The sequence below is a fragment of the Mirounga leonina genome, unplaced genomic scaffold (assembly GCF_011800145.1).
Source record: "Mirounga leonina isolate KUSES-001 unplaced genomic scaffold, KU_Mleo_1.0 Mir_321, whole genome shotgun sequence".
NCBI classification, from domain to species: domain Eukaryota; kingdom Metazoa; phylum Chordata; class Mammalia; order Carnivora; family Phocidae; genus Mirounga; species Mirounga leonina.
This window is the reverse complement of record NW_023270680.1, coordinates 535674-557971: the sequence shown is the minus strand read 5'-3', so window position 1 is coordinate 557971 and position 22298 is coordinate 535674. Positions and strand designations below refer to the sequence as shown.

General features: G+C 43.6%; 1 protein-coding gene across 1 annotated transcript in view; it reads left to right on the top strand.

Moving 5' to 3' along the window:
- The window catches only part of RHEB (Ras homolog, mTORC1 binding), a 41428-nt gene that overhangs the window by 5249 nt on the left and 13881 nt on the right, over positions 1 to 22298 (top strand). Inside the window, exon 2 of the mRNA XM_035029836.1 lies at positions 16586 to 16657. Within this exon, the coding sequence (XP_034885727.1) occupies positions 16586 to 16657 (72 nt within the window). The remainder of the gene's footprint in view (positions 1 to 16585; positions 16658 to 22298) is intronic.

Sequence of the window (22298 nt, the reverse complement as noted above, 5' to 3'; positions counted from 1 at the left end):
CCATTGCAATATGTTATTTTATTGCAGTATGTGAAGGAAATCCAGCCTTGTATAGATACCTAGTTGGGAAAGAGAGGAGTATTTTTTTTTAAAGATTTTATTTATTAGAGCGCACGAGCGAGGAGGGGGGGGCCAAAGGGAGAGGGAGAAGCAGACTCCCCACTGAGCATGGAGCCCGACATGGGGCTCAATCCCAGGACCCCGAGATCACCACCTGAGGGAAGTCGGATGCTTAACCGACTGAGCTACCCAGGCACCCCAGGAATATTTTAATACCTTTCTCAGATAATTGTTTCTGTTCTGTGCTACTCACCAGAACGCCATTGGTGTTGGTGGTAGTTTCAACTCCATAGGTGGTTGGTTGTTGTATACACAACCTGAAGTCATGTGGAGCAATTTTTTCTACGCTGTTACACTGAATTTCGTTGCTTTATTTTGCACTTTGAATGGATCTTCTACCCATGACTGATTTGGTAACGTCATATCTTGGTTATTTTGAAAAGAATGGCTCACTGTTATGCAAATCCTTCCACATTTTGATACATTTCAACATACAAACTTTTTTTTTTAAGATTTTATTTATTTGAGAGAGAGAGTGCACGTGTGAGTCAGCAGTGGAGGGGCAGTGGAAGAGAGAGACTCTCAAGCAGACTCCCCATGGAGCAGAGCCTGACCCGACAGGGGGCTCACTCCCACCACCCCAAGATCATAACCTGAGCCGAAACCAAGAGTCGGATGCTTCACCGACTGAGCCACACAGGCGCTCCAACATACAAACTTTGTATTCACATTTTTTAGTATCACCATCAGTCATTTTATTTACGTTACAAAAAAATGTAACTATTAGAAAGCTTGAAGCTCACCATGAGTGATGCAAGTTCTCCAAAATTCGCATTTCCTCCTGAGGGTTTGAATTGGATCCTTGGCAAAGTGCTCCCAGTCTTACTTGAAGTGACAGTCTCATTTCTTTCATTTCAAGAAGCTGCCTGCCGAATACAAACTGTTTGAAATAATGATCGCTTGTTGGTCATTCCTGCAAGTAAAAATGCTGTTTTGTGATAAAAGTGGCTAATTTCAGATCACTTCCCAAACAGCGGTGCACGTGCTTTTCTTCAAGGCAGCCGTCACACTTCAGTATCCGGGAGCGCTTGGTGTATACATCCCATTTGGTCACACAGTATTAAAAAGGCACACTTAAGGGTCAGGATAAAATTAATCGTTTTTACCGCTCCCTCAAGGACACTGTTAAGTGGAAATAGTTTGCTTTTGTAATGGCGGCAGCATGGCTGTGAAGACTGCCGTGCTTTCCACTACGGTGTGTGATCACGGTCTTGAGTCGAGCTGAGGGGTCCCACGCCAGCAGTGCCGCATTGCTTTTGCACCATTAGTGCAAATATGGACATGGCGGAAGAGGCAAATACTATCTTGGTATGGTGATGGAAACAGTTTGGACCTCATAAGCCCCCTGAATAGGGCTCCCGGGACCCCCCAGAGTGTCTCTGGCTGCACTCCGACTCCTTGAACCGTTGGTGTGCAGAACCTTGCCAGACTGCTCCTTGCAGTTGCGCAGAACTGGATCAAGAGGGGTTGCATCGTGGGTGCTACTCAAGGGGCAGGGTCACCACAGTGTCAGAGGAGCCTTCCGAAGAGGCCCTGTCGCCTGGCAGGAGAGAGGGATGGTGGGGCAGGAAAGAACTTAACGTGCTTGGGAGCTGAAGGAGGCAGGGTGACTAGCAGAGAATGTGGTGAGAGTAGGAAATGAAGTTAGTTGGAGGTGGTCAGGGGCCATGGATGAGGCAGGGCCTTGCAGGAGGTTCAAGAGACCATTCCTTCTGAGTAGTAAGCAGTGGGTTACTAGAGTATGGGGAGACTTAGGGTTCCGAAAGGCAGTTGAAGTGGCCTCTGATTGTGGTGCAGTTTGGAGTGAGTGTCGTTTTTTGATCTGGTAATGGTGAGGCTCCCAGAGATTAATAAAAATAGACATGGATGGCAACATATCAGGACCTATGTGCTAATAACACGGTTTTCCAGTACGAGCAGGAGAACTGGGGTGCAGGGGGGTACTGAACTACCAACAGCAACATTATCACAAAATCAGAAATGGCCATCTCTACCTGTGATTATGAAGTCAGTAATACCCAACACTTCTCTTACTTGGAGGTTTAAAATAAGGAGTTAACAACTTCAATATTGTCCATGAGTGGATTGTACTTTTATTTATTTGAATAAGTCAGAACTGCAGTTGGACATGATTGTGCAAGTTAAACCATTATCAGGTCTTGAGTGATCACCCTTGGGAGAACCTTTATTCTTAGTTCTAGAACTGTTTATCATGAAGTACCAGAGTAAGCCTTAAGTAATACAGTCCTCAGTCTGTCTTAACCTCATACCTGTCACAGTGCAAACTGGTGGGGACCTTTATCATGAATTGCTTGCTTGATTTGGAAATACAATTTTATATCTCAAACACAGAGGCCCTGGAATACTGTTTTTAGTATTTTAATATTGTTAAATGTATATTGGGCCTCTGATTAAAAAAAGGGTTCCATATAAGACATTGGAATTTGAAGTCTAAATTGAGATTAATTGAGAACAGAAGCGCTAGAAGCAGAAGTCTGGCGCTCTGTGGGCAAGTGAAAGCAGGGCAGTTTGAGGACCCTAATAAAATGAACTCCCTCATGTCCTCGGTTGGTTGATGTCCCCCTTAGCTCCCCGTCCCCCCTCCCTCGTTTTTCTTTTTGTTGTGCTTGCTTGCTTGCAGAAAGACTCCTCAGGGACTTTTGAAACAGAAACTGGTGTTTTAACAAGATCCTGCTTCTTGCAAGATCAGAAGTTGAATGTTAACTCTACAGCGTCACAGTAAATAATTTGTGCACGTGGAGATGAAAATACCGGCTCTTACAGTTAATATAGTTTGATGAAACAAAAATGCTTTTCTTAAGACTTGTATTAGATATAAATGCATCCAGTTACATTTAGAATTTATTTTAAAGAGAATATTTTAAAATATAGGTTCTTCTTTTTTCTTTTTTAAAGATTTTATTTATTTATTTGAGGTGGGGAGAGAGAGAGCACACGTGTGCGCAAGAGCGAAAGAATGGGGAGGGAGAATCAGGCTCCCCGCTGAGCAGGGAGCTGAGACATGGGGCTCAGTCCCAGGACGCTGTGGTCATGACCTGAGCCGAAGGCAGACGATTAACCGACTGAGCCACCCAAGCACCCTGGTTCTTTTTATTCTTGTTCATTTCTTGTATAGGTGCCTGAGTAAAAAATGTAAGTGGCAAAATTCAACCATGGTGGCTAACATCAAGGGGAAGGAGGGCTCAAGATGACCATGGCAAACCAGACGCACCAAGGTAAACTGTTGATGCTCTGTGGCGGCAGGGAAGTGGGAAAACACTAGAATCTCCAGTCCACATTCTAGAAAAGAACTCTATGTGGTAGGGTGAATCTCTGACCAGGCTCGTGTGGCCTTGAGTACACCAGGGGGCTGGAATGCCTGACTCTGGAGACGGCAGAGCTCTGTGAACGGAGAACCAGAACATTACTGACATGGCTACTGGAGGAAAGGACGACCAGAAATGTAAAGTCTTGGGGCACCTGAGTGGTGAAGTTGGTTGAGCGGCCAACTGTAGGATTCAGCTCAGGTCATAATCTCGGGGTCCGAGGATCAAGCCCCACATCCGGCTCTGTGCTCAGCATGGAGTCTGCTTCAGGATTCTCTCTCCTTTCTCTCTCCCTCCCTCCCTCTCCCTCTCGCTCCCTCTCCCCCTCCCCTTCCCCCAGCTCATGTGTGCGTACTCTCTCAAATAAATCTTTAAAAAAAAGAAAGAAATGTAAAGTCTTATGCTTATGTTTCAGAAAAGGTCTCCTGAGTGCATACAGGTTGAGGACCTGGGTTAATTTTCTGGGCATTTTAGTTAACCAACACTCCTTCTGAACCACAAGTAGAGCAGTCTCTTCAGTGCTGGGTGTCACGTGTTGAGGAGCATTGCCAACTTAGAGGAGTGGTTCTTGGAGGTCATGAGCTTTCCCTGAAATCATGGGCCTATTTTCTGGGTAAAGAGTTGGCTTCTGTCAACTATCCAAAGGACTTCAGTCCCCCAGAAGATTGAGTTGCTAAAATGATGGGTTGAAGAGGACACTGTGTGGATTAGGTGTCATGTTATTTAGATAGGTGTTCATTAAATGTTCGAATCAGCCAGACACTGTATACTTAGTCACAGAAGCAAAGACAGTCCTGATCCCTGCCCTCAGGGAGCTTCATCTAGTGAGGGAGTCACGGGAGACTGTACTGCTACTAATAATGTGGTGGTTTTTAAAGCATCAGTGGTATGGGGTGCCCTTAAACTCTGTGAGGTAGGTATTATGATGATGATGATGATGATGATGATGATGATGATGCCTGTTTTGCAAATGAGGAAACTGAGCAACAACAAGGTTAAATGATTTACCCAAGGTCAAACATTTATTAAGTAGCTGAGCCAGGATCTGAATTTAAGCCATAGTTCAAAGCCAGCACTCTCATTGGGCCACTATACAGATGATTATTTAAAGACAGTTGGGATAAATGCTCTGAGAGAAATCATCGAGGGGAGAGCTCCTGTAACCATGGGTGAGGGTAGAGAACGGTCCCTAAAGAACTGTCATTAAAACTGGAGTTAGCCAGGCAGAGGGTGGGGGTGACTGGGGTAGGGGAAGAAGGGCAGAACCTTCCAGTCAAAAGGAGCGGCATACGCAAAGCTCCCAAAGGATGAGTGGAGCTTGGCACAGTGTGGCTGGGCCTGGGAATGGTGAACGAGGCAGAGAAGAGTAAGATGGGAGTGGGCAAGGAGGGGTTTATCTGTGTGCTGACTGTCTATCAAGAACAGCCTTGGAGGCCTTGTTGTGGAAGTTTTAGTCTTTTCCCTAGAAAGAGAGGAAAGTCACTGACGGATTTTAAGCAACAGATAAGATGATCATCTGCGCCAGGATTGACAGACTTTTTCTATAAACATATTGTGTATATATATATGTATTAGATATTGTATTGTTGCAGTAAAGTAAGCTAGAGAAAAAATGTTACTGAGAAAATCATAAGGAAGAGAAAATACACGTATAGTACTGTAGTGTTATTTATTGGGAAAAATCTGCACATCAGTGGACCTGTGCAGTTCAAACCCATCGTGTTGGAGTCAGCTGTGCTCCTGCCTTTTGTAGCCAGCAAGAGGCTGTAGATAGTACGTCAATGAATGTAGCTGTGTGCCAGTGAAACCTTACTTACAGACACTTGACATTTGAATTTCATCTAATTTTCACATTGTGAAATATTACTGATTTTTTTTTTTCAACCAGTTGAAAATGTAAAAACCACTTGGAGTTCCTAGGCTGTACAGAAAAAGACTGTGGGCCACATTTGGCCCCTGGTCTGTAGTTTGCTGATCCTCCTGTATCCTCAGATCCCTCCCCTCCCAAGCTCTCTGAGGTGGATGGGGCAGTGAGGGATCAGAAGTGCCAGGGCCAGCCATGTACTGAAGTTCACCGGCCAAGGTGTCAGGGACTGGTGCAGTACAGGCAGGATGATGAGACAGAGTTGAGAAGTGACGACGGGGGAATCGCCAAGGCTGTGGTGTGGGGATGTTAAGGATAACCTTCAGGTGGTTCGCACGAGGGCCTGAATGAACAATGGTGCCACTGGCTAAAGGGAGAAAGGGTGGACCAGGATTTGGGGGTGGACCACATTCATTTATGTACCTGCCAGATAGACGCACTCACCTTGCTTTCTGGGTATAGAGGCCCTAGCAGGGACCCACACAGTTCCCACGGTCCTAGAGATAGGTGGCTGTGCCTGCATCATGGACTCTGAGGGTATGCTGCTCCTGGGTCGTCATGTGACCCGAGGCTGTGCCCAAACACCTTCCTGCTGCGGCGTTGTTTCCCTGCTGCCTTGGACACCAGAGGTTGCAAGACCCGCTTGGCCCCACACACCCACACTGTTCATCCACCAGGCAGGTGGGAGATGGGGAGTTGGGCTTCATCTCTAGACTTTTTCTTTTTTTGTTTGTTAGTTTTTTAAGTAGGCTCCACGCCCAGTGTGAGGCTTGAACTCATGACCCTGAGACCAAGACCTGAGCTGAGATCAGGAGTCGGACTCCTAACTGACTGAGCCACCCAGGTGCCCCTAGACTTTTTGATTCTACATAACTGCTACCAAAATGTATGAAATGTGTTTTGTTTTGTTTTGTTTTTTTAAAGATTTTATTTATTTATTCATTAGAGACAGAGAGAGAGAGAGGCAGAGGGAGAAGCCCGATGCGGGACTCGATCCCAGGACCCTGAGACCATGACCTGAGCCGAAGGCAGACGCCCAACCATCTGAGCCACCCAGGCGCCCCTGAAATGTGTTTTTATAAAAGAAATTGTTTTCCTAATCCAACCATGTTTCTGTTATCCTAAAAAATTGGACTATACACAAAATGGACATAGCTTCTATTTTTTAAACTTCTGTGGAAGTCTTTTTGGTAGGCAGCTAAGTTCATACAAGTAGGATGTTCCTGTACCTTTAAACCATGGTGTAGAACAGCATTGTCCAACAGAAACAGAATGCAAGCCACATAGGGAATTTAAAATTTTCCAGTAACCACATTAAGCAAGTAAGAAATAGTTGGAATAATTTAAGTATAGCTTTAATTTAGCCCAATATGTCCAAAATACTATTTCAATATATATTGAGTATTTTTTATATTGTTACCTTTTTTTATGCTAAGCTTTCAAAATCTTATATATGTTTTACACTGTGTATGACACATCTCAGGACCAACCATGTTTCAAGTGTTCACTGCCCACTGACTCCCCACTGTGGGACAGCACAGGAATAGGAATGAATGAATTGGTGGTCATAAATGGATCATTGTAGACTCTTAAAGAACTTCTGAAGAAATAATTTTTATAAATAACCATTCGTGCTGATGTCCCATTTCATTTTCCTAATTTTTTGTTACTACTCTTGATGAGTCTTAAACTTCATGTTCTTTAATATATTAAAGATTGTGTTATAATTTGAGGATCTATCTCGTTTGCTTTTCCCTAGCTCTTTTCCACCCTGAACCCCAGCTTTCTCCCCAGTTTTGGCCACATATGTAGCAAAAGTCTTTCTTCATTGTTGCCAAACATTGAATTTCCTGCAGTTTATCAGGTCTGTCCCTGCCTTCCAGCTCAGCTGTATCTCTGAATCATCCCACGGAAATGGATCTCCTGTTTCAAAACTCTTCAGGGAGATGGTTCCATAGCCTTTCTTGGCAGAATTTTGTTTTTCTTTTAGTTTAGTAACCCTGACAGTTAATAACATTCTTCATTTATGTAGCTCAAATCTTTATGTTTTAAAGATTTTATTTATTCATTTATTTGAGAGAGTGAGAGAGAGAGAGAGAGCGCACATGAGAGGGAGGAAGGTCAGAGGGAGAAGCAGACTCCCCGCCGAGCAGGGAGCCCGATGCGGGACTCGATCCCGGGACTCCAGGATCATGACCTGAGCTGAAGGCAGTCGCTTAACCAACTGAGCCACCCAGGCGCCCATCAAATCTTTATGTTTTATTTTTTTTTTAAAGATTTTATTTATTTATTTGAGACAGAGAGAATGAGATACAGAGAGCATGAGAAGGAGGAAGGTCAGAGGGAGAAGCAGACTCCCTGCCGAGCAGGGAGCCCGATGCGGGACTCGATCCAGGGACTCCAGGATCCAGGGACTCCAGGATCATGACCTGAGCCGAAGGCAGTCGCTTAACCAACTGAGCCACCCAGGCGCCCCAAATCTTTATGTTTTAATATAAACTTATTTATTGTGTTCTCAGTGGCATACATCTGGTAGCATCATGCTTGGCAATAGTAAGCACCCTGGAAGTATTTGAATGAGTAATAATTTTATGAACCAATTTTGCTTGGTCATTCTGTCTTGTCTTTGTTGTAATAATAATTGCACCTTCCATTTTTTTTTCTCTCACCTAGCATCTATTTGAAAAAATCAGGAAGGGGGTGTGAGAAAGAATGAGATGATGTCATCCCTGGTTAACTCAGGAACAAATGAGATAATTCATACGAAAATGTTTTACAAACTCTTAAAACAGTGTCTGGCTTGTAGGTTCTAGTGAACAATTAAATTTTGGATTATCTGCATCACGTGCCTTCATCTGACTCTGATGGAGATGTTGTAGGGGTGGGTATGTATGTTAGAATAACGGCAAACACAGAACACACAAGGACTCTTTACGCACCGCCTTTTTAAATTAGAATGGTGAGGTAAGTGTATTTTTTCAAAAGGCTTCCTTGGTGACCCTGATATATGTATATGTGTGTGTGTGTGTGTGTGTATGTATCACCCCACCCCCTCAAAAAAGCAACAACCTGCCATTGACAGAACCACACATTTACTAAAGTGGGTGCGGTATTTTAGTAAGCGTCTACTTGGCATTGTGTATCATCTGAAGAACATTGTTGAACCTTTATACAGTTCATTGTTATTCTAGCCCTTTTAATAATGATATGTTCAGGTTGCAGTCCATTTATAACCCCAGGTGATTCTGCAGTCTTTCTGCTGTTTGCAAACTGGGTTGTTTTATTGATGTCCCTTCTATTGGTGGTTCCCAGAGAAACACCTTCCTGGTATTCATGCCCTTTCCCTGTGACACTCTTGAATTAGCAGAATGCTGCAGATATAATGATGGGCTGGTGCCAGACTTTACTCCTTAAGAAATCAGCAACTGCTGCTTTTGTGTTCTCTGGAACTGTTAGTAACATGTGGGCATGCTAGGCGAGGAGGATGTGTGGAAGGTGGAAGGCCCAGCTGGCCCAGCTTAGGCTAGCCACCCGCCCTCCCCCCCCACCAGGGAGTGACTGCCAGACGAGCAGAGGGCCCAGCTGAGCCCAGCTTTGGTTGTAGAATTCGAGAAGAGATGATGTAGCTGTTGGTATTAGCCACTGAGTTTTGTTTGTTTGTTTGTTACGCAGCAGTGGATGACCGAGCAGTTGGTCATTTACTGCTGGGGGGGTGTATTTTTATACTTATAAAAATACCGATTTCTTTATCGTGTTTTTTTTTTTAAGTAATCGCTACACCCAAAGTGGGGCTCGAACTCACGATCCAAGATCAAGAGTCACATGCTCCACCAATTGAGCCAGCCAGGCACCCCTGTCATGTTATTTTGAGGCCTTAGCTGAAATAGTTGTTAGTATCTGTCATTTTCTTAGATTACAGATTAATTTATTAGGAGTAATTATTGAATGCATTTTTCTCCAAAGCTGTTTAGTCTTAAGAGCAGTTAATAGTATTGCTACTAATGGGGACATTTAGTGAGGACTTACTACGTACCAGCTACTCCCCGCGTATTTTCATTTAAACCTGACAGCAATCTATAAGGTAGGTCCTGTTATTACCTCCAGTTTACAAACAAGGAGAAAGACTCAGGAAAACTGCCCGCAGTGACGTAGCTAAACTAGTAAATGTCTTCCTTTTTTTAATATACTTTTTTTAATCAACTTTTATTGATGTATTATTTACATATAATAAAGTATGCATTTTAAGTGTAAAGTTACATGAGTTTTGATAGATTTATTCACCTGTGCAACCATTACTCCAAAATACAAAACATTTCTGTCATCCCAAAACGTTCCCTTATACCCCACCCCCACTCCACTCGCAGGCAAGCATGGATGTGCTATCTATCACCAGGGATTAGATTTTCTTGTTCTACAGTTTTCATATAAATGGAATCATACAGTAAATACTCTTTTTGTCTGGCTGCTTTCAGAAAGCGTGATGTTTTTGAGATTCATCCGGTTGTCACATTTGTAAGTAGTTTCTTTTTATCGCTGAGGAGTATTCTATCATATGGCTATGCCATGATCTGTTTCTCCCATCACCTGTTGATTGTTTCCAGTATTTAACTACTAAGAATAAAGCTGTGAGAAGTATTTCTTACGTCTTTGTGGACGTGCGGTTATTTTTCTTTGGTAAATACCTAGGAATGGGGTTGCACAGGCTACATATATGTTAAGTGTATAATTTTGTTGGAATACCAAACTGTTTCCCAGTACATTTGTACCATTTTACACTTCCACCAGCAACAAATGAGAGTTCCATCCTCGCTGATGCTCAGTATCCTCGAACTTTTTAACTTTAACTAATGCTGTAGGTTGTGGTTTTATTTGAATTGTCCCAGTGACTGGGGAGGTTGAGCGTCTTTTCATTTACCTGTTGGTAATTCAAAGATCTTTTGTGAAGTGTCTGTTCAAGTCTTTTGCCTCTTTTATTGGGTTCCTTTTGAGTTATTTTGCATAACAGACACAGAAAGTAGCTCAGTGGTTGTGGGGGGGCTGGGGAGCACCCAGGGGAATGGAAGTGACAGCTGACAGGTATGGGGTTCCTTTTTGGAGTCATGAAAATGTTCTAAAATTGGTTGTGGTGATGATGGCACAGCCCTGTCAATATGCTAAAAACTTAATTATGCTCTTTAAGTGGTTAAATTATATAGTATGTGAATTCTTTCATATTAAAGTTGTTCAAAATCAAAAGGCAAGAGAAGTGTATTCATTTCCCGGGGCAGCTGCAAGAGAGCAACCCAAATGGCAGGTTAGGGGGCTGGAACAACAGACCTTTATCATCTCACAGCTGTGGGCTCAGAAGTCTGAACTCAAGGTGTGACTTAGGGTGATCAGTTAAGTTTGAATTGGTTTCCTGAGGACAGTGCTTTCTTCAGCTTTAGTGTGCAGCTGAATGGGAGTGGAGCTTGTTAATACTCTCGGGAGGTTAGGTTGGGGCTCACTAATTTGCATTTGTAATAGGTTACCCTGGGATGCTTCTGGGACCACATTTCCACTACTATACTGCAGGAGGAAAGGGGGCTCCAGGGAGGATTCCTAAGGCCTTGGGACAGCCAGGGGGAAGGCGGAAAGACCATAGATTGAGAATAGTTGTTAACCAATCTGATTGCAGAATTTTTCTGCAGCTGAGCTCAACAGGCTCACCAAAAGGCAAATGATTAGATTAACATCAGAGGGTTTTTCAAGGAGCCCAGAGAAAGGAAATTGGAGGGTAGACAAGATAGTAGTGGACAGTGATTTATCTTGGGGCTTAAAGTGATAGGCAAAGAAGTGAAACGTGGTGGAGATTGGAGATTCAGGATAGTATCATTTAGAGTAGTATATTTCTGACCTTTGTGACTGCAGCGTGCAGTGAGAAACCCATTTTACATTGTGACCCAGTCATGAATGTTTGATAACTGAAAGAAGAATTTTAATAACTTTATTCTTTGCAGTCCACTCTGGTGTTCTCTTTCTTTAAAAACAGTGCTGATGATGGGGCGCCTGGGTGGCTCAGTCAGTTAAGCATCTGCCTTCGGCTCAGGTCATGATCTCAGAGCCCTGGGATCAAGCCCTGCATCGCATCGGGCTCCCTGCTCAGCAAGGAGTCTGCTTCTCCCTCTGTGCTCGCTCGCTCTCTCAAATAAATAAAATCTTTATTTAAAAAATAAAAACAGTGCTGATCATAGCTCAGTATATTAATTTCATGACCTGGTGGGTTACAGCCCCTGGTTTGAAAACATTGCTTCCAGAGATGTCCTCGATAGAGTCAGAAAGTAAGGGCGCTGGGAGACTGCGCCGTCCTGCTTGTGGTTGGTAAGAGGGAGGTTGCAGGTGTTGGAGGTGGAGTCGTGTGGGAGGGGTGACCAGCCAGTGTTTCGTGTGCGCACAAGGTGGCGTGAAGATAATTATCAGTGGCAATACCAGTGAAGCTTTGAAGCTAAACTATTAGCTTATGTATGTGGACAGCGGGGTCCCATAAGGTGATGTTGAGAATTTGAGGTGTAAAGGAAAGCAGTCCTCGGAATGGATTGTGTCCCAGATACATTACATTGTTCCCATTGGACCCTTGTGCCAAATGACTTGACAGACTAGTTGATAGATTGAAACCTATTCCTTCCCATTAGGTCCCAATGAACACGTAACGTGTAAGCTGTTCCATAGTATGCTGGTTGGGGGTGTGAGATGGACATAATATGTAAGAGTAGTGGGGTTTTTTAGGAGAATAATCATGAAAACTAGTTCAGAATTAATCTGAAAGCTCTTAAAGTGTTTTATATACAATGCCTATTTTGCAGTAATCACAAGTGTGAGAAATTTGGTCAACAACCTTGCAGGTATGTCTTCTGTAATGAAAATACCAGGTGAACAAACTTACTGGCCGTATTATCCTTGGCAAGAAATACATAAATGCTGTGTTTACCTGGTAGAAGTTTAGAAGAAACTTACTAAAAATGATCTGTAGGATTTTTTTTTTTAAGTTAAGGTGGCCTTTAGTCTGGCAGAAGACTATTTCGAAGATAGTTGTGGCCTGTTGGGATATATTGTTTTCACACCTTTTAGTACGATGTTATTGTCATAAAAGGAGTAATCCGTGCCTCTCTGTGTATTGATAACACACATCTGGGTACACGCTGCCTTTCAGTTTATTTCAGATCACTCCTGGATTGTTTTCATTCAAGATTTCTCCAGAGAGTTGATCTGGAATTTGAGGTCCTCCTCAGGTTGTACAAATTTATGAGCCTACTGAGAGAGAGCATGAAACATCTTCAGGAAATAACTATAGTGTTTCAGAATCTGAGTTTGATGAATGCAGAGGCCAAAGTAAATGTATGACATTATAACGAGGGGAAAATGTTAAAGGTGATGAGGTAAAGAACATCATTTGTACATCAACCGTGCCTCTCGTAGCTGCAAGCGAACTGCACAGAAGCGTGACCTAAGAGCCAAGCTGCTGCTATAGAGGACAACGATGTCCCTGGAAGCCAGAAACTGCTGGAACCAGGACTGGGAACATTATGAGCAGTGGGATTTGTTTACTAAGATTAATATGAAAATTTCAACACTAGTTGTTTAATAATTCTGCTTTTTAATGGAAACAGCAAAAAACCCGCTGTGTCATGTCAGCAAATGTAGTCTTCCTGTCCTTTCTTAATATAAATAATTAATGATCTCCCCTTAGGGGAGAGGACCAGGGAGGAGAGACCCAGGGGAGGCTCAGGCTTTTCTACAGTCCTGCCTCTGCTAATGGATAGTCCCCTTCTCCCAGGATCAAGCTGATTGAGAAAGGCAGTTTGCTCCCTACAGACTAGGGTTTTAAATTCAGGTGTCCCAGTTACTCGTGAAGACGAGAATTTGCCGTCACCCTGCATCCTGATTTGGGTTGGACTACACTGTCTGCTTGTGCTGGAATGATTCTTCGCGTTTTTCAAGTCAAATGTTAATTGAGCCTGCCAAATATTTTCTGCCCTTCATGATGCAAACAAGGAACTCTTTGGATAGGTACCAATAATTATATTTTTAAAACGTGGTCCCCTTGTTTATCTGAAACTCCATTGTTGCACTTAATCTCATGCGATCTTATTTAATGTAACTTTCTTCAGTTTCCTGTGATAACTCCTGAGGTTCTTGTCCCGTCCCTTCACTCCTGGGGTAAGGCCTATCTTTGACAGCTGTGTGTGCCTGCCCTCCCCTTGGGGGGCTTATGTACACCGTACTTAACCCCTTTCTTTCACTATTTTTAATCCACTTCTACTTTGGAAAATGTGTAAAAATCCTTTTAATCCCTTGTAACTCTTGCCCATTTACCTTCAGAAAAAATTACTGTCTGCTTTCTTCCTTCCCTGTGTCCATTTACAAGCCAGAACCGCCCCCCCTCGTAGCCTACAGAAGGGTTTCAAAAGCCCACCAGAGTGCCTAGAAGTACTCTTCAGAAGCCCCAAAAGAAGTTTCTTCTCTCTCATTAAATTTCTTTTGCTTCAAGCCGTAGCATTCAATGTAAATAAGAATTTTCTTATTCCTTAAACTTAATAGTTTTTTCCTTGCTATTTCATTACATAAAATAGTTTTGCTGTATTTTAAGCTAAATGCTCTTTATGAGCTAGTTTAGATAACGTGGTTTCTTTTGAACACGGTCCCTTTGCAGTGTGTGGGCTCCTGGATGACCCCTGCATCCTGTAGAGCACAGGCAGGCCTGTGGTTGGCTACCAAATACGACAGAACTGTTTCTGAATTCCTGTTGAACTGTGTTTCCTGGTCACGTATGTATATAAAATTGAGATCTTGTGTAGTATCTGGAGTGTATGAGAGTGCCCTTAGGGCATGTGAGTTTTAATTTCAGTCACGTGTTCGGAAATGACAGTGTCTGCAGTGCATCCGCCACCACGCTGGTCTCAGTGGGCTAATGAGTTGGAGATAACGTCTGATAACGTCAGGCACTAAAAAGAAACAAAGCAGGATGGCAGTGATCGCTGTGACCGGTAGGGAGTGGGCGCCACCATAGATGGGGCGGTCTTAGCGGAGGCTTCTCTGGTGAAGGGACGTTTGATCCCAGACCAGAATAATGACAAAGTGCGTCATGTGCGGAGATCTGCGGAGATGGCTGAAACAAAGGGACGGGGATGTGAGTGGGGCCTGGGCGGGTCTGGGGAGAGGGGCGGTGGCGGAGAGAGGTTAGGGTGATAGGCAGAGCAGGGCCTGGGCAGGGAGGGCCTGGTGTTGTGGGCCTTGGTTAGGAGTTGGGAATTTATTGTGATTGCAGTGAGGATTTTAAGCAGGGAGGTAACATGTAATTGTCAAAAGCTCTTGGAGGCTGCTTTGTAGAGAATGATTTCAGGTTTTAATAATTCCAGAAACATTTGAGCTGTGTGTTTAACTGCTTGTGAGGAGTAGAATAGGCCTGCCTACTTGGGGGTTTTTTAGTTGTCTCCCCACAGCTCCCGCTCTTAAACTGGTTTATTAATTCATTGATTTCTAAGTATGTAGGGCCTGCCTTTGTTGGGAAAACATGCCACCTGTCAGCTGCCCTCTGCACAGACTGGGGGAGGGCAAGCACAACCTAAACCCCAGGGGCAGAAGGTTCCTGGTACAGCCTCTCTCCCTGAAGATCTTTTGAGATGGAAGTTCAGTGAGATGCAGCAAGCGTGTGGAGCACGTGTTTAAAATTCATAGTGCTCTGAGGGGCCGCCTGGCTGGCTCGGTCAGAAGAGCGTGCGACTCTTGATCTCAGGGTGGGAGATTCAAGCCCCATGCTGGGTGTAGAGATTACTTATAAATAAAATGTTGCGATACCTGGGTGGCACAGTCCGTTAAACAGGCGACTCCTGGTTTCGGCTTGGGTCGTGATCTCAAGGCCGTGGGATGGAGCCCCACATCGGGCTCCACGCTCAGCAGGGAGTCTGCTTGAAATTCTCCCTCTGTCTCTGCCCCTCCCCCCAGCCCCTGTGCTTGCTCGCGCGTGCGCTCACTCTCTCAGATAATTAAATATTTTAAAACCATAGCATCTTTTTAAAATGTGCTCTGAGAATGTACAAGAGAAGAAAGGGTTTGGGGTGAAATTTGGGAGGGACCACTTCTGTCATTTCCTGGACTATTCTTGCACTGTCTTTATAGAGTCCCTTGGTCTAAAGTCCTTGAGTAGAAATTTTAGGTAACGAATAGAGGGGTGAGAACTTAGGGCTCTGGCTCTTGATTTCTTAGCACACAGCTCAATTATTAGCAGTGATTTTGTGAAGTCCAGAACATTTCTTAATTGTCTTCTGTGTGACAGACATCACTAGGCCTTTTGACACTGAATGGTGAAGACAGGATTTCTACCCTCAAGGAGTTTTTTATGTTTTGTTTTGTTTTTTTAAAGATTTTATTTGACAGAGAGAGACACAGCGAGAGAGGGAACACAAGCAGGGGGAGCGGGAGAGGGAGAAGCAGGCTTCCCGCGGAGCAGGGAGCCCGATGCGGGGCTCGATCCCAGGACCCTGGGACCATGACCTGAGCCGAAGGCAGACGCTTAACGACTGAGCCACCCAGGCGCCCCTTCAAGTAGTTTTTAAATAAAGACTTCTGTTACATATTCTCAGTTTCCCCTCTTTAAAAGCTGTACCTGGTAACATTTCTAACAGCCATATATGAAAGAGCCCAAAGAAATAAATCCTGTCTTACTAATTTCTGTATTAAAATTAATATCCACATTTCAGGGACACCAGGGGAAATTAGCTTAACTTAGACCTTATTTCAGTTTGTTTACCTTTAGCAGAATATGTGATATGCTTATTGGTCAGTAATATTTGTTAATGGGACAAAAGTGTTTAATTCATAATAGCTTAATTGCTTAAATTCCTCTCGTATAGAGCAAATTCATAAAATTTATTTCCTTTTTAAAATTGCCCAGGGGCGCCTGGGTGGCTCAGTTGGTTAAGCGACTGCCTTCAGCTCAGGTCATGATCCCAGGGTCCTGGGATCGAGCCCTGCATCGGGCTCCCTGCTCCGCGGGGAGCCTGCTTCTCCCTCCCCCTCTGCCTGCCGCTCCCTCTGCTTGTGCTCTCTCTCTCTCTCTCTCTCTGTGTCAAATAAATAAAATCTTAAAAAAAAATAAAAAAATAAAATTGCCCAGAAGTTAATTAAAAGAGTGTGTTGTGATCCCAGTACTTTCCGTCTCTTCATCTTGTTAGAATGGGGTTTTTTGTAAAATAGTAGAATTAAATTTTTTGTTACTTTAATATGCCAATACATACTGAGCTTTTGCTCTCTTTTATAGGGAAATCCTCATTGACGATTCAGTTTGTTGAAGGCCAATTTGTTGACTCCTACGACCCAACCATAGAAAACAGTAAGTATTGTTTTGAAGGGTTTATAAACTGAGAAGCCTGCATTCTTCACACAAACAGCCATTGTGTGTTCCTGGAGGCTTTGATGGCAGGGCTTATTGGGGTAAACCTATAGATCTGCAACTGGGGTCCCAAAAAGCTTCCAAAAGTTTGATCCAATTCACACTAAATGGGTTTTTATTCAGTGTCCAGATCCCACCATCTAGAAATTGTTACTCAGTTCCATAGGAATCCAGTCCTACAGTGAACCTCCTATCCCAGACTCTGCTTCAGGAAAACAAGAATAGAGAGCACAATCTTTTTTTTCCCCCCTCCTTCTCAACAGTAGCCCTTCTTAAAGATTCCACGCTTGAAAAGAAAGGACGAAAACACTCCAGATCCTTTGTACCTTACTCTTATGGAATCACTAGCCCTTCCCCCACCCCTACCCCCCCAACCCCTTCCAATCCTGAAGAGTTGAAAGAAGGCTGTGGAGAAGTGAGCTATTCTGGGATGGGGAGAGCAGTTGCAGCATGAAAACAAAGATGGCTCTAAAGTCTATTGGCATTTCAGGCCATGTGCAGAAAACACCAGAGAACAGGACCAGCCACAACCTTTACCTTGTCCGCTTTCAATCCGTGGTTTCAGAATCTTCCTGAAGGATTCTAGGACCATGAGAGTCTTGATTCTAGGATCATGGAAGAAAACCTGAAGCATTTCATCTAGGGAGGCTGGTTTGTTGGAAGCTGGTCTTGTTTCAAGCGATCTTAAAACCCTAAGTAGACCCTAGAACCAGTCGTCTCAGATTCTTGATACCTGGACTTAACCCAGGATTGGTCACCAGGAACATACACATTTAAACATGGGATTCTTCAAAACCTGATGGGCATATTAGACATGAAGCTGACTTAATAGTCAGGTTCATACACTTCAGCAACTAGATTTGTAGACCTCACCTGCCCAGAGCTTGCAAGAGAGACTTCAAAAGAGGCTTACAACAGGGAGTTGACAAACTATGGCCTATAGGTCAGAAAGACCCACTGCCCTTTTGTACAGTGCATGCACAAAGAATGGTTTTTATTTTTTTTAATAATTAAAAAAGTCAAAAGCATGGGGTGCCTGGGTGGCTCAGTCGTTGAGTGTCTGCCTTTGGCTCAGGTCATGATCCCGGGGTCCTGGGATTGGGCCCCGCATCGGGCTCTCTGCTCAGCGGGAGGCCTGCTTCTCCATCTCCCACTCCCCCTGCTTGTGTTCCCCTCTCTGTGTGTCTCTGTCAAATAAATAAATAAAATCTTTAAAAAAAAAAAATCAAAAGCAGAATATTTGTGACCTGTGAAAGTTACGTGAATTTCACATTTCAGCGTCCATAAATAAAGTTTTATTGGAACACAGCCATGTGCATTCATTCATACAGTGTCTGTGGCTGCTTTTGTTCTACAATAGCAGAGTTGTTGAATACTTGGAACAGAGACTGTTTGGCCCTTTACAGGAAGAGTTTGCCCACCTCTGACTTAAAATATGCACCTATCCTTCATGTCCCAGTATTCTGGTGGCAAGGAAGCCTGTTGGTTGCTAACCCGACTCGGGGAAGACCCGGGTTTGAAAGTAACCTCTGTTGGTATCTGGAAAGGAGGAGTCCTGACTACATACACATCCTGTGTTGATTTGTTTGGCTGTCACTTACAGAATAGTAGGTATGCCAGTGGGAGGAGCAGATTCATTTGAATGCTACATGAACAAGTTTGGTTTTCTCTCCGTTGGAATAGGAACACAAGAAAATTGTGGTCATGGCCTTAATATTTGCTATATGTAACTGTTTAGAATTGTGTGTCCTTAAAGAGAGATAAGGCTCATTTGGGCATTTTATTCATAGAAGAGTAGAATATAGTTTTCTTGGTAGGCCCTGCTCATAAAAGTGGTTCTTAGAATTGTGTGTCGTTGTACCACTTAAAGTTGAGGTGGAGGGAAAGTCGTGGTGTTGTATATAAATAGATTTTCTTTATATGTAAGTAGTCAATCCAGTGAATGTCCAGCTTTCTTACCTTGATATTGTCGCAGAAATTGAATGAGGTGACCCTACTTTGAAGGCTGTCGACATCATCTTTAACTGTGTTTTTAATGTTCCCTATCTAATACTTAGTGTTCAGTAATAGACTTTTTCATCTCAAAAATGGACTAAAAATATTTATTAAAGTCTTTAGGCAGGTGCGAAATGAATATCAGGGTAGATGAATGGCTTAAAAGTTCATGAGGCATATGCAGACATGAGTTTCTGTTTACCATGCTTCTGACCATCTAACCAAGGCAGAAATCCTTCCTCCACCTTATTCTCCTCTGTTTGGTCAAAAACACTGTTCAGTGATTACAGGGAATGAGAAATGGAACGGTTGTCGTAAGCCTGTTGCTAACAAATGAATGGATGGTTTTAAGAAGCACCGCATTCGGGCGCCTGAGTGGCTCAGTTGGTTGAGCGACTACCTTCGGCTCAGGTCATGATCCTGGAGTCCCGGGATCGAGTCCCGCATCGGGCTCCCTGCTCGGCGGGGAGTCTGCTTCTCCCTCTGACCCTCCCCCCTCTCGTGCTCTCTCTCATTCTCTCTCTCTCAAATAAATAAATAAAATCTTTAAAAAAAAAAAAAAAGAAGCACCGCATTCTGTAAATCTGGAAATAATCCGGTAATTATTTTACACTTAACTTTATAACCTAGAACAAGTGGTTCATAACAGACATTCAGTGGTGACACAGCTCTATGAAGCATCACCACAAAAGCAAAAATTCTGGGACTGTGTCACCTTTTAAAACGGGATATAAGAAAATAACATCAATAAAACCATGTATTTTCTAGTTTGGGGAAATTTTTATACCAAAAATACTGCCTACGCAAATGTGCTTTTATTATCTACTGTATTGTTAATCTAACAACTCAATACAAACCAAATTGCTATGGTGAAATTTAGTAGCAGTAGTTTATAAATTAAGGAGGAATAGCAATTTACAACTTCTGCCATCTCAAGGTGGTATTGTTGATGCACTAATAAACCTTCCCAGAAAATTGGAAAGTTCTAATTAGGAGCTTTGCAGCATTATCAAGCATTGCATGGTGGGTGGGCTTCTCAGTAGGATATGAATTAGGAGTCCTCAATACACTTTAGTAACACAAATCTTACTTTATGAATTCCAAGTTTTAGAAATCTATTGTCTTGCTTATTTTAGTAGGCTTTACTAGTAAGTAGCTATTAGTCTGCTCAGGGCAATTTCAGGATTTTCTGTTGGAAATTGGATTAATTTCTCTAGTGATTGAAAAAGGGAGGGGGAGGGAGAGAGGGTTCGAGGAAAGTGAGACGAGGAGAAAGCCAGCTTTCTGCTGCTGCAGGAGGTTGAACACAGCACGCAGAAGAATTGGTTCCTAGTTTATGGAACTGACAGATCTCTTATTACACTTCCTTTTTTTTCTACAGTAATAAGAAGAGGCAGTTTTCCGTGACAGATGGAAGGGCCTCGATTTCATTTTACTGCTGTGCGTTGGAGGATTTACATCCTTTTTATGTGCAAGAATATACTAAAACATTGATTAATAATTTTATTTCTTACATCTTATGTACAATTACACGTCCTCCCTTTTTACTCTAAGCTCGTGGCCAGTATTTCTCCCGTCTCCTTGGCTGAGTCTTCATCATCTGGACCTGGCAGCGTAGGGTGCCCGTGGGCTCCGACATCAGGCTCAGGCTTTCTCTCTGCTTGGTCACCAGCGATCAGCCCCTCTCTCCGGGAATTTGCTGGTCTCACAGTAGCCCCAGCCCCACCCTCTGCCCCAAACTCTGGGCTTTTTTATTTAGCTGCCCTCACTTCCCCTTGGGTGTAGGCTTCTTCGTTTCCGTCCTCCCCCATCCCCAGTGCTCCTCCCCCAGGCTTTCCCGAATTGGTAAATGGCGATTCATAGGTCTCCTTGCTCAGACCAAAAACCTTGGGAGGTGTCCTGCCTCTCCATCCTCTCACACCCTACTTCCAGCCAGTCAGAGATCCTTCTGGGCTCTACCTTTGACTACACCCAGAATTCCACCCTGGCTCTCCACTCCTCTCTGCCCCACTGATCCAGACCACTGTCGTCTTCAGATCCCCAGTCTGTATAGGCACTGTACTATGGGCTCCCACCAGTGGCCTCTGTCCGCTCTTGTCCATTTCTGTTACAGCATAGTTAGAGCCATCTCTTTTAAATATAAATCAGACCAGGTTACTCCCCTACTTAAAACCCTTGGTTTCCCATCACATTTAGAATAAAACTCTGAAGTCCTTACCATCTCCTATAAGGTCTTCTGCCTCCTCCCCAACCTGATTACCTGTCCACTACTGTCTCAGCCTCTGCTGTGCCGACCTTCTTGCTTTTTCTCATGGCGCTTTGTCATTCGCTGTTTGATCTCCGCCTGGATGCTCCTCTCCCAGAGAAGATGACTGACAGTGTCTGGGTCTGCCTTCCTTCCCCGGGGCTGGAAGCTCACTGAGGTCAGCTGCAGTATTTCGAGAGCACCCAGAACAGTGCTTCTGGGGATAATAGGTACTCAAGAAATAAATCTTGCATGAATGAATGATGTTTTCATAGTAATTACATTCTACTTCATAACCACAATTACTTAGTTCTAATTGGAGGTTACTTGTTCTATTGCTCACCGCTGTTATGTCTGTAATTTTCACCAAGTCTAAAATGCACATTTTGGGCTTACCTGAGTAAGGTGTCGAGGCAGGTATTCCCACAGGAATATCATGACTGCCCCCTGGCTGACAGTGATCGAAAGCGCAGTCAATGCAAGATGCATCCCAAGTTCAGAGAGGTTGCAATGTGGGGGAAAAAAATACAGTAGAATTTTTTCTTAGAATTGACGAAACCGAATATATTGGGTACTCCCTATCTTGAAATACTTGGATTCAGTTTTCATCTGATTTAATTATTCCCTAAAGTGGTCGTTTCCATCAAAGGCACAAGAATGAAAGTGTGGCAACCAGCTTGGGTGGCCTGGTCTGTGATTTTTGCCCACCTGCTTCCCGCACCCCTGCTTGCACTAGGAGGCTACGATGCTAGCATGAGCATCCCTTTCTCTCCCTGTGGAACTCAGCATTCAGATAAGATCTCTCTGTATCCCCCTTGTCACTTAAAGTTTTCTCTCCTAGTATTCCTGTGTCTGTTTCTGCTTTCCTTTTTGGCTGTGGGAGACCGTGGGCAACAGTGGGTCCTCTCCCAGCCGTGCAAGGGATAGATTCTGCTGCACAGTTCTAGTCAAGTAGAGTGGGCAGCCAGGAGATTGGAGGACGCATGTCTGAAACAAATGGCTGGGACTGGGAATGCAGAAGACATCAGTTCCCCTTTCGTTGCCAGGGTTCCAGATGGTTACACTTTAATAATCTGTTACTATTAATAGTTCTTTCCTCTTTTGTCTGCATTTGTTTGAAGTCTATCTCCTCAGAATTCTGAATTGACTTTTCCGGAAGTTACTTGAGTCTGGTTTTTTTTTTCCCCCCTTGGTAGGGAAAAGAAGTTGTCACAAAATTGCTTGGATCCTTAAGCTGAGCGGGCATGATGGCTTCACGCAGAACACCTGTTCCATTGCTGTTTTATCTGTCAATAAAATTGTTAATTTTTTTATGTACTGAAAGTTCTCAACACTGCAGTT